Below are 12,495 nucleotides of genomic sequence, written 5' to 3'. Positions count from 1 at the left end.
CATCTTCCAGGACCTGTCAGGCTTTGCAATCGCTCAGCCCAGGGTTCGAAAGCTGCCTTGCTCTGTGACCCTAGCTAAGTAACTTCACCCCTCGGGTTGGAGATTGTTTTGAGGATAAAAACAGCTTTATGTAGCTCCCAGCACGGTGGATGCGTTCAATTAACAAACGATATTAATAATGAGCTCCTTTGCTTTTCCCCTCCTCCGGGAGGCCTTCCTGGATTTACCGTCAACTGGAATTTTTTTTATTTTTTTGAGACAGAGTCTGCATCTGTTGCTCAAGCTAGAGTGCAATGGCATCATCGTAGCACACTGCAACCTCAAACTCCTAGGCTCAAGTGAACCTCCTGCCTCAGCCTCCTGAGTAGCTGCACCTGGCTAATTTTTCTATTTTTTTTTTCAGTAGAGACGGGGTCTCGCTCTTGCTCAGGCTGGTTTCGAGCTCCTGAGCTCAAACAATCCGCCCGCCTCGGCCTCCCAAAGTGCTAGGATTACAGGCGGGAGCCACCGAGCCCGGCCCCCTTTTTTTTTTTTGTAGAGACAGGGGTCTCGCTATGTTGCTCAGGCTGGTCTCCGACTCCTGGCCTGAAGCGATCCTTCCCTCCTCGGCCTCCCAGGGTCTCACTGTTGCTCAGGCTGGTCTCGAACTCCTGACCTTGAGTGATCCGCCTGCCTCGGCCTCCCAGAGTGCTAGGATTACAGGCATGAGCCACCGCGCCCGGCCTTATTTTCTTCGTCTTAAAGACTAAAAACCCTATCTCCTGTCCAGCAATGCTCATTCATTTCCTTCCCTTTTCAGCAAAATTTCTCAAAAGAATTGTCTACACTTGCTGCCTCCAACTGCTCATCCTAATTTTCCCTTAAACCCTCTCCAACCAGCCTTTCACCCCTGCCCCTCTACGACACGCCCTCGTCAGGGTGACCAATGACCCCCATCGGCTGCATCTGGCACTTTCCATCACTCCCTGCTCCCTGGAACATTTTCTTCGCTTGGCTTCCAGGACGTCTCACTTGCCTGGTTTTCTTCCTGCTCCTCTGGATGAACCTTCTCACCCTCTCTTGCTGATGCCTGCTTTTAACACTGGAGTGTCCCATGGCTCAGTACTTGGTCCCCTTCTCTTTTCCATCTACCTTATCCTCTTCCAGATCTCGTCCAGGCTTTCACAGGGGAGACCCTTATTGTTTGTCCAGCCCGCGTCTCTCCTGAACTCCAGACTCCTCCATCCACCTGCCAAATGGACATCTCCACCCGCACGTCTTAGGGTCATCCTCGAAGACCCTTCTCTTTCCTCTTATAATATACATCACAACTTCACTCTGGACTTCAAAATGTAACCAGAACCTCGCCCGGCGCCATGGCTCACACCTGTAATCCTAGGAGGCTGAGGCGGGAGGATCGCTTGAGGTCAGGAGTTAGAGACCAGCCTGAGCAAGAGCAAGACTTTGTCTCTACAAAAAAATAGAAAAACAAGCTGGGCGTGGTGGCGCATGCCTGTAGTCCCAGCTACTCGGGAGGCTGAGGCAGGAGGATCGCTTGAGCCCAGGAGTTTGAGGTTGCTGTGAGCTACAGTGTAAGCTACGATGATGCCCCTGCACTCTAGTTGAGGTGACAGAGGGAGATCCTGTTTCAAAATATGTGTGTGTGTATTATACATATTTATATAAATATATATAACTAGAACCTGCCCGCTTCTCCCCACTCTATAGCCCATACCCTGGTCCTGCCCACCTTCACCTGAACTATGGCAACAGCCTCCATACTGTTTCCCTGATCCCACCCTGCCCCCCCTAATAAAACCAAAGTCAGATGACATGCCTCCCCTCTCAAAACCCTCCCATGCTGCCTGTATCATTTGTTTAAAAGCCAAAGTCCTTACAATGAACTTTAAATTATCTGCCACCACTCCTACCCCATTACCTCTTGGACCTCTTCCTCCACTACTCTCCTTTTTGCTCACTCCACTTCAGCCACACTAGCCTCTTTGTGGTTCTGTGAATGATCCTACCACAGGGCCTTTGCACTTGCTGTTCCCTCTTTCTGGAACCCTCTTTCCCTCATGGTTTACCCCTTCATTCTTTCAGATTTCTGTTAAATCCCACCTGATGAAAAGAGGCCTTTCCCCAATAATTCCGACCCCATCACTCTATCCTCTTAGCTCGCTTTATTTTTCTCCACAGCACTTATCACCAAGTTACATCGTATTTCCTAATTTATTGTTTGTGTCCCCCAACTAGAATGTACATTTCATGAAGACACGGATTTTTGTCTGTCTTGTACATTGCTGTATTTCTAGCACCTTGAGCAGAGCCTGGCATATATTAGATACTCAAGAAGTATTGTTGAACGAATAAATGACCCAGCATCTGTCAATGAACCATTCTATAGCGCAAACATTGTTGCTTAAATGTAGGAGGTAGTGGATAGGGTTTGTGATACCCCTCCCCTGGCTTCCTCCTCTCTCTCCAGCTGCCCCTTCTCAGTCATCATTGAGAATGTCAATTCCTTTGCTCAAAGCCTGAGTGTCTATGTTTCTCAGGATTCTGTCCACTCCTTGTCTCCATTCATCCTCCAAACCCTCCCCAGGCTAGGTCACTAACTCCCACGGCCTCAGTTACCATCTTTGATGATCCTTAAATCTTGGTCTCCAGCCCCAATTTCTCTATTAAGGTCCAGACCCTGGGGTTTGGGGACCCTTCTGGACCTCGCTGCTGGGTGTCCCATGCTGGGCTCAGCATCTTCCCAACCTGCTTCTCCTCTGAGGCCCAATATCCCAGCCAGAGGGCCTTGTCCTAGACTTTTCTCCCTCTCCCACTATGTGGCCAGCCAGTCTCAGAGCCTGTTCTTTCTGCCTCCCGGGCACCCTTCCGACCTGCACCTCCTCCCTCCCCACAGTCCTGCCCTGATGCAAACCCTCCTCTTCCCCTTCACCTCCCCCAGCTGCCTCCCTGGACTCCAAGCCCCCAGTTACATTCCCTCCAATCCGTTCACCTTATGTAAGTAAGCCAGAGACATCTTTCCAAAACCCCACACTCACCATGATCTTCCCCGGCTTGAATCCCTTCCTTCCATGGCTCCCTAGTGCCCTCAGGGCAAGTCCAAACTCCCTCAAGTGGCCAAACATCTGGCCTCTTCTCACTTCTCACCACTCCCTGTCTTGAAGTCTACACTTCACCCTGACTGCAATTCTTTTTTTTGGGGGGGACGAGGTCTCGCTCTGTTGCCTAGGCTAGAGTGCAGTGGCCTCATCATAGCACACTGCAACTTCAACCTCCTGGCCTCAAGCGATCCTCTTGCCCCAGCCTCCCGAGTAGCTGGGACACCTGGCTAATTTTTCTATTTTTTTTTTCAGTAGAGACGGGGTCTCGCTCTTGCTCAGGCTGGTTTCGAGCTCCTGAGCTCAAACAATCCGCCCGCCTCGGCCTCCCAAAGTGCTAGGATTACAGGCGGGAGCCACCGAGCCCGGCCCCCTTTTTTTTTTTTGTAGAGACAGGGGTCTCGCTATGTTGCTCAGGCTGGTCTCCGACTCCTGGCCTGAAGCGATCCTTCCCTCCTCGACCTCCCAAAGTGCCGAGATTACAGGCATGAGCCACCACGCCTGGCCCTGACTGCATTTCTTCGAGTTCCTGTAACAAGCCACGTCTGTCACCCAAGAGCCTTCTGAGTGCGGGCTCCCCCTCTGATCAGTTCACCCTCATGCAGGACAGTTTGTGGAATGACTAAATTACGACAAAAGTCATAGCGACAACTCCCATTTGTGCCGAGCGCGTTCACGCATTCTCTCCTTCAGTCCTAAAAGGGTAGTCTCGCTTCGCTGTTCCCCTCTGAGAGGGGAGGCAGCAGGCTCGGAGAGTGGAGAGGGAAGAACACTGAGATTCCAGAAGCCTGAGTGCAGACTCCCACCCTGGACGGCCTGGGACAGAGCGGGGCAAAGTCCTCGGGGGCAGGGGGGTCAGAGGGGAGGGGAAGAGGAGGCCCCGAACGCCAGAATAAGGAATTGTGACTTAGCTCGGGGCAGCTGAGGTAGATCGGCGCAACACTGCCCCCTGCGGGCCTGGAGGCCCAATCCCAGGCTCCGCCGGGCCCGTTGCCCTGGGCAACGCCGCGCGCGCCCCTCCCCTTCCCCGCCCGTCGGCCCCGAGTCCGGGCCTGGCCGACTGCCCGTCACCCCCACGTCGGACCAATCCCACTGAGGAGGGGGCGGGCCTCTAGGGCCTCATTCCACCCCCGTTGCTCCCCTCCCCGCCAGGACCCCGCCTTTGCCGGCGCACACCTCCCGCCCTTCGGGCTGCCCTCGCCGCCCGTTGGCTGGCGTGCCGTTCGTCACCGGGGCACAAGCTAATGCCGGTGCGCGGCGGCCCCGTCGGGGCGGGGCTAGGGGCGGTGACGCACGGCGCGGTGACGCAGCGCGACGGCGGCGGTGGCGGCGGCGGTGGTCGGTGCGGGAGGAGGGAGGGGAGCTCGCGGGCAGAGAGGGGGCGACGGCGGCGGCGGTGGCCTGAGGAGGCCCGGGCGGCGGCGGCGGCGGCGGCGGCGGCCGAGGCGGTGAGTCTCGGGCCAGGCCGGGCGGGCGCGGGGCGGCGTCGAGTCGGGGCGCGCGGGGCTCCCCTCAGGGCGACCCAGGCCGCGCGGGCGGCCCCGCCCCCTCAGGGACCCCGAGCCGCGGGCGGCGGCGGGCGCGGAGCGCGGGCCTCCGGGGCCGGGCCCCGGGAGAATCCCCGCGCCCGTGCCCGAGTCTCCCGGCCGGGCCCCTTCAGAGGCTTCGCTCCGAAATCGTCCTCGCACCTCCGATCGCCGAGGGGCTGGGCCGGGACCTCGCTCGTGACCCCCCACGGACCCTCCCCCGAGAGCGCCTCTCACCCCCCGGCCGCGCTCGGGGGCTCCGAAAGGCTTCGGCAGAGCCCACCCCTCACGCTTCAACCGTCCTCCCCGGGGACCCTCCTGTGTCCCAGCAGCCTTCCTCCCAGACCCCCGCCCTCTGGCCCCAGATCCGCACCCTCCTGTCTCCAAAAATACCCCGCGAGGCCCCTCCTCGTGTGTCCCAGCCGCGTGTCTCGGCTCTGTCCCCCAGCAGCCTCCCCACAAACCCTCCAGACCTCGTCAGAGGCTCCCCGAAACCCCCTCCACACCCCGTTCGTTCCAGAAATCTCCCCCAAAGACCTGCCTCGCATAGCCCAGCAGGCTCCCCCAGACTTCCCCTCACATAGCCTAAGAATTTTCCCTTCCACCTAGCCCCCTTCCAGAAACCTCCTTGGAGATTTTCCACTGATGTCCCCTGCGTTTCAGAAACCCCCTCCCAGTCCTCCAGCGTGCCCCCGTGTGCGCTGATTGTCCTCCCCGAAGATCTCCTTGCCCTGTTCCGAAAAGTCTTCCTCAGAGACGCTCTGAAATGGCCCCAGATCCCCAAAACTGGCCTGGAAGACCCACCCCTGCGCACCGTGCTGCCGCCATGTCCCGTACACACTCCTCCCTCACAGACCCCAACCGTCTCCCTCAGAGACCTCGTATCCCCCAGATCTCAGACCCCGAGATGCCCTAGAGGGCATGGACCCCAGCAGTCTTCACAAGGCCTTCTCCCCCACCTCCACTTATTCCAAAAATCTTCTCCAGATATTGCCTGACATCTCCAGAGGACTCTTCTCGCATATTCCAACAGCCTCTTCCAAAACCCCTTTTGCGTATCCCAAATCTTTCCCAGTAACCCGCGCCCCGTGGTTCCAAAACTATGTTCATAGTTTCTCTCTCGTATTCTCTGAACCCCTCTTAGATAACCCTTCAAAACCCCCCCTTCTAGATCTGTTTTAGGTGAACCTTGTAAAGATCCTCCTCACAACCTCATAAGACCCCAAGATTCTCTTCGTGACCCCCTCGAGCCGTCCTGAGATACGCAGTGGAAATCCCTCTCAGAGACCCTCCTGCCCAGAACCTCTTGCATCGCTACTCAGAGACCTCCTGCCTTACCAAGAGACTTTTCTAGAGATTTCCCTCCCTGACCTTGCCCTTATAAGTCTCCCGAATCCTCTAGAACCCCCCGTAGAAGACCCCCATACATACCTAATTTTCTCTCAAAATAACTTTCTGGGCACCTGCTCTTAGGGAGTCCTAGACTTCTTTCTGAAAAACCCTATGCTCTTGACACTCCAGGTACCCGTCGGAAGACCCACCTTCTCCATAAACTCTTTTGGAGACTTTACTCAGAGGTGTCTCCTCATCTGAGATCTCCGAAGAGTTTTTCCTAAAAAGATGGGTCTGTTATCCCACTCCGGTACACCCAAGACCTCTCTCAGAAGACCACATCTTCCCCAGACACCCTTCAGAGAATTTTCTCCAAAATTGCCCTGCATCAGCAACCCACCCAGTGCTTCCTGAGACTTCCTCAGAACCCTCCCTCCGGTTCCCCTTCTCATACTCCCGAGGAACCTTACTCAGGACCCTATCGGATTTACCCCCTTCAGAATTCCTGCTTACATCCTGCCGTTTCCCCCCTTCTCTTTCCTCTGAAATCAGCTCCGAGACCCTTTTTGGGTCTAAGCCTCCTTCTTCCATTATCCCCTCGGAGGCCCCCAATATCCTCCAGACTCGTCCCCCCAGAGCTGCTGTCTTGTTTTAAAGATCCTGGCGAGACCCCACCCCCTAGAAATCCCAATGCTCAGAGACCTTCCTCTCAGACCCGTTTTCTTAGGCCCCATCCTCACAGACCCTCCTCCTTAACACCCTCCTTAGGGACTTCTTGAGAACTCTCCCCATTTCCCTTTCAGAAGTCACCTTCCTTTTCGCCTTTGAGGGCCTCCTCACTGAAGAATCCCTTCCCCTATAGCAGTGGTTCTCGAAGTGTGGTTCCTGGACCAGCAGCAGCAGCAGCATCATTTGCTAGAAATGCAGATTCTTGGGTCCTGCCCAGACCCGCTGAATCAGAAAACCTGGGAGTAGGGCCCAGCAATCTGAGCTTTTAACAAAACCTCCTAGTAATTCTGATCCTGCTCAAGTTTGAGAACCACCGCCTTCTAGGGCGATTTCCTTTTCCCCGCAAAAAGCCCCCTGAAAGATGCCTCAGGGTACACCTTGGTGCCCTACTGCTCACCTCCATTTTCCTGAGAGCCCTCTTTTCAAAGTGCTCGTCCTGTTACCCTCCTTGAAAGGAGCTTGGCTTCTCCACACAGATGACCCCCCACCCTCTGAGCAGTTACTTCACATTCTACCTTTGGATGGTTCCCTTTCACATCTTCCTCAGTGCTTTCTCCTTCTGGCTGTCCCTCCAGCCCGCCCCCCAGTCCTTCGCGCTTCTGCTTTAAATTGCTACCTCTTTGAACACACACATCCACCTCCATTTCTCTCCACATAGGCGCCCTCCCCTTGAAGCACCCTCAGGTCTTTTCATCCCGTGTCTTACTGCCGGGAGCCCTGCTTTGTACTTCTCAGAGCACCACTCATCTTCTCCCTTGTAGTGTTCTGTGTGCTCACCCACTCACCTTCACTGGACTGGGAGCTCCGAAAATACAGGGATGCGTCTTGTTCCTCTCTGAAGCCCGCAGGGTGGGATCTCTCCTCTGTAAATTATTGGGAATCGTTGGCGAATAAACAGCTCGCTCTTCTGCTTCAGACCAGAAGTCTCCAAGTTCCTCAGATCTCGCTCCCCATTGGGTTTAGCACACCTTCCCCACCCCCTCCTCTCCGCTCACCTCCTTTCTTCTTTATGCAGCCCCCCAGCTGCTCCTAACTATACCCCTTTTCTTTGTGCTATCTCCTGATTCTGAGCTGCCACCCCAAGTCCTGTTCCTGGTGACCTGCCTCATTCTATCCTGGTTAGCCTCTCAGCCTGCCTCAGCCTCTAAGTCTGGGGCCTCCGCAGGGCTGTCCGTTTTCTTCAAGGGATTCTATTTCTCTCCAGGGCCCAGAAGAAGACACAGGAACTCCAGATTAAACACTGGGGCCTGCCTTCAGGAAGCTCACAGTCCAGTAGAAGGCTTGGCAAGTACACAGGGCAGAACATGAAAGACAGATTATATGCTACAAAAATTCAGTGGTGAGAGGGAGCCTTTTATTTGGAAAGATTTGACAGAAAAGGTGGTATTTGGGTTGGGTAGTGTTCCACAGGAGTTGGGACAATGATGAGATGCCACCCAGGCAGAGGAAACAGCTTAAGCAATGGGTGAAAGACAAGAAAGCCTCCTCATCTGTCGCCCATGCTTCGCCCAAAGGATAGAGATGAAAGAAGACAGATCTCCTCCGTTTGCATTGTATTTGCCAGGGGCACTTCAGTGACCCACAGAGTAATAATATTCATGTAATGACTACTGTTTATTGAATGCTTACTAACTGCCAGGCACTGCTTAAGTTCTCTACCTGTATTCATGGGAACCCTATGAGTTAGGTAAGCTGCAATTATCCTTGTTTTGCATATGATGAAATCGAGGACAGCTAGGACAAATAGAGTGTCTATGGGCCCTGTCTGTTCCAAGATGATAGTGCCTTGGGTCAGAGAGTTGGATTTTCTGTTTGGATAGGGTTGGCTGCAATGGGGCGTTATAGTGTGGTGGTTAGATATTCACACTCTGGGGCTGGACGGAATTTGCATCCCATTTTGTCACTTAATAGTTTTGTGACCTGGACAATTTACTTAACTTCTCTGGTCTTTAGTGTCCATAGCTAAAAAAATGAAGGTAATAATGGTATCCTGTTTCATAGAATTGTTACGAGGATTAAAGAAGTTAATACATGTGAAGTACTTAGCACAATGCCTTTCGCATAAGTGCTCATCGTTAGCAAAAAATAGCTCATATCAGGACTCTAAAAATATAAGTGGCCGGGCGTGGTGGTTCACGCCAGTAGTCCCAGCACTTTGGGAGGCCGAGGTGGGAGGATTACTTGAGCCCAGCCTGGGCAACATAGTGAGGCCCGCCTCTACAAAAAATTTTTAAAAAATTAGCCAGGCATGGTGGTACGCACCTGTAGCCTCAGCTACTCAGGAGGCTGAGGCAAGAGGATCACTTGAGGCCAGGAGTTTGAGGCTGTAGTGAGCTATCGTGATGCCACTGCCTAGGCAACAGAGCCGAGACACTGCCTCAAAAAAAACCAAACTGAACATAAGCGACAGAACCTTAGCTCAAAGTGTTTTAATCAAAAAAAAAAGGGGATTAATTGGCTCATGTTACTGACAAGTCCAGAGCTAGCGTGGCTTCAGACCTAGCTACGTCCAGGAGTTCACATAATATTCTCAGTCATCTCTCCCCATTTCTCCGCTGAGTTAGCTTGATCCTCAACAAGCTCCTGCTTTGTGGTGTCAGAGGTGGCCCTCAACAACCCTAGGTTTAAATCCTACCTCCTTAGCAGCCTCAGTGGAAAGAAAACTGTTTCCTGACAGTCCCAGTTTGGAAACAGTTTCTTTGCTGAATATGTGTGAGATGATGACAGAAGATTCTTAGAAGTTTTGGGTTCTTTAACCTGGAACTCAGTCTCTCAATTGCTGAGCCAAATAGTCTCTCTCCCCACTGTCCCCCAGCTCCAATCATTCTCCACTCTGTGATTATTTGGATCCAGAGAGAGTTTATGGTTAGTCTGACCCAACCAGACTTTCCTTTGGGGTATCACTGGGAGAGGCAGGAATGAGGTGATCCCCCTGGCTTAGTGGTGGCCTCAGGGCAGTAGAATCCAGGAGTGCTGGTGTTTAGTCCCCTCGCCTCAGCTTTGGGTTTCCATAGCTCAGAACTTTGGAAGAGAGTTAAGTAGAATTGCTGTGAGTGGAGTTTTGTTTGTTGTAGTGTAAACTTGTTGAATAGAATCTGGTCGAGGGCAAGTTACAGAATAGCAGTTTATGGAGTTACAGAAGTGTCCAATGTTTCCAGCCTGCACTCATTCATTAAACAATTTTTGGAGGCGCACTATTCTAGGTACTGGAAATATAGCAGTGAATAAAATAGTCAAGATCCTGAAACTTGTGGGGCATATATTCTGATGGAGGGAGGATATACGAACAACAAGTAAAAGAAATCAGAATGTGGTACATGCTATGAAGGAAATAAAATAGAAGAGAGGATGGGAGTGGCCACTGTAGACAGGGTGGTCAGAAATGGCCTCTTTGGGGAGGTGGCAGTTGACCCTGATAACTGTAAAGATGAGAAGGCACCGGTTGTGGGAAGATCTAGGAATGCGACATTCTAATGGAAGCATTGTTGCATGCAGGAAAAGGACTGCTGTAAGGCGGGAAAATTTATCACAGATATTTATTGAGGACTTGCGATGTGCCAGGTGCTGTGCTAGGAGCCGGAGATGTAGCAGTGAATAAATAACACAGCCACAGCCTTCCCTTCCCTCGTGGATCTTACAGTCTAGGTGTTTTTGGAAGAGCTTTGGCCTTTGAAGAAACACTTATTGATGGTGATATCAGGGACTCCTTCCTACTGGGGAAATGGGAACACAGATGAGCCCATATCTTATTGATGAGAAGGATCAGGCCGTGTGATGATCTGGGGAAGGGCATTTCAGGTAGAGGGGTCAGCAGGTGCAGCCTTGGGGTGTGTTCAAGGAACAGCAAGGAGACCAGTGTGGCTAGAGCATAAATGAGGGAGCGGGGCAAGGGGTCGGAAAGATCGACAGAGGCCCGATCACTTGGGGCTGTGGGCCATGATAAGGGGTTTACATTTTCATTTAAGGGGACTGGGAAGCTATTAGAAAGGTTTTTTTAAAGCAAGACAGCGATGTGATCAGATTTTTTTTTCCCCCAGAAAGTTCACTTTGGTTTCTTCAAGGAAAACAAAGGGGCAACAATGGAAGCAGGAAGGCGAATTAGGAAGCAAACCATTTGTCCAAATGAGAAAAGATGGTGACATGAATATAGTGGTAAAGATGGAGAAAAGTGGATGTATTTTGGGTATAGAGAAAACAGGGCTTGATGATGGGACTAGAGAAAGAGGGGACTCTAGCATGATGGTAATAGCTAGGTCATTTATGCCTCACAACTCTATAAGAACAGGTACTGTTATTAAACCCGTTTTACAGATGAGAAAACAAACACAGCAAGGTGAAATCATTTGCCCCAAATTACATAGGTAGTAAGTGATAGGATTATGTTTCCAACCCGGCAGTCTGGTTCTAGAGCTACTGGGTTGTGGGAAAGATAAGGAGGGAATGTTTAGCTGACATTAAGAAAAAAGAAACATCTCCTTCTCCATCCTAGAACCTGGCAAAAATTAAAAGACAACAAAAAGTAAAATCAGAAAAAAGAAGTGTCAAGACCTGATGACTGGGTCTTGGGGAAGGGGAAGGAGTCAAAGATGATTAAAAAAATTCTGAGTTGTCACCAAAGAGGTGATAATTGAATTTACAGAAGGTGATTACATTCCTAAGTGAGAGAATACAAATGTAGAGAAAGGAAAGGGAGCAGAGAATAGACTTTTAGAGGGGAGAGGTCAACACATTTAGTAGAAAGAAGAGCACTAGCTTCTTCTCTATTCCGGGGTTTCCCAGAGCTCCCCATGCTATGCTTATCTTCCAGGAGGCCCTGCCTGGCTTCTCCCCACCTCCCTCCCTTCCCCAGGACTATTCATACAAGAGGCTCATTCTCTGCTGAGGCAATGTATACATATTTTGTGTACGTATTTCAAGAGTTTCTGGAGATAATGATTAGTTCTTACAAGAGAGAAGTTGGGTTCCCTTGATTTCTGATATTCTCCTGTTCTCAGGTTAGGACAGTGAATCAACTATCCTATATGAACAAGCCTAGTGTCTTGTTCATGAAGTATGAGTTCCTCAAAGGCCTGGGTGGATGTATAGAAGAGCTAGGAATGGCTAGAAGGTCTGATAGGATTCCCTTGTCTATCTGGAGATGTTGGCATTAAAGGGTGTACCCTTAGGCCCAACTTTCTAGGCAGTGGAAGGGAACTTACAAGAGGCCGTAGCATTGTTAAGAGCATGCAAGGACTCTGAAGCCAGACTGCCTGGCCTTGAAAACCTCAGTTTAGTTGTGTGTGCAGTCTAGGCAAATGATTTACCTTCTAAGGTACCTTCTCTGTGGCTTAGTTTCTCTCTCTGTAAAATAAGGGTAATATTATATTCATATATCATATATGTAATATATTTATACTATATATATTTTTAAATAGAGTTTTAAGCATCAAATGAGCTTATCCATGGGAAGCTGTTAGCACAGGGTCTGGCACATGACATATGAGAGAGAGAGAGAGAGAGAGAGAGAGAGAGATATGCGCTAGGTATTTTTATATATACATTGTTTCATTTAATTCTTATAACAATCTTTGGAGAGGAGGAAACTGAGTTACTTGCCAAAGGCCAATACAGCAAGTAAGTATCAGCAGGAGAGCCAGGATTTGCTAGATCTGACTGACTCCACTGTATTCCTTCTGAAAGAGGAGAGCTGGCCTCAAGAGGCACCGTCTGTTTACGAGCCCCTTCTCACTGTTTGGGGCCAGGGAAGAAGCCCAGAGGACAGTTTTCCCTGGAACCTCTTATCGATTTTGTTTTGTTGGCTCCATCTCCCACCT

At 51.3% G+C, this 12,495-nt stretch overlaps 2 protein-coding genes across 4 annotated transcripts in view; one reads left to right on the top strand and one right to left on the bottom strand.

Annotated features, from left to right (window-relative positions):
* Positions 1 to 5,449, bottom strand: part of GMFG (glia maturation factor, gamma) — a 10,078-nt gene extending 4,629 nt beyond the window's left edge. Inside the window, exon 1 of the mRNA XM_012656976.1 lies at positions 5,436 to 5,449. Within this exon, the coding sequence (XP_012512430.1) occupies positions 5,436 to 5,449 (14 nt within the window). The remainder of the gene's footprint in view (positions 1 to 5,435) is intronic.
* Positions 4,430 to 12,495, top strand: part of SAMD4B (sterile alpha motif domain containing 4B) — a 38,222-nt gene continuing 30,156 nt past the window's right edge. The window contains exon 1 of one of the 3 annotated variants that reach the window (XM_012657105.1): positions 4,430 to 4,543. The gene's annotated coding sequence lies outside the window, so the exon portion shown is untranslated. The remainder of the gene's footprint in view (positions 4,544 to 12,495) is intronic. The other 2 variants (XM_012657104.1, XM_012657106.1) reach the window with 2 other exon arrangements.

The sequence above is a fragment of the Propithecus coquereli genome, unplaced genomic scaffold, assembly GCF_000956105.1.
Source record: "Propithecus coquereli isolate 6110/MARCELLA unplaced genomic scaffold, Pcoq_1.0 Scaffold53, whole genome shotgun sequence".
NCBI lineage: Eukaryota > Metazoa > Chordata > Mammalia > Primates > Indriidae > Propithecus > Propithecus coquereli.
The sequence above is the reverse complement of the archived record's forward strand: the minus strand, read 5'-3'. Positions and strand labels throughout refer to the sequence as shown.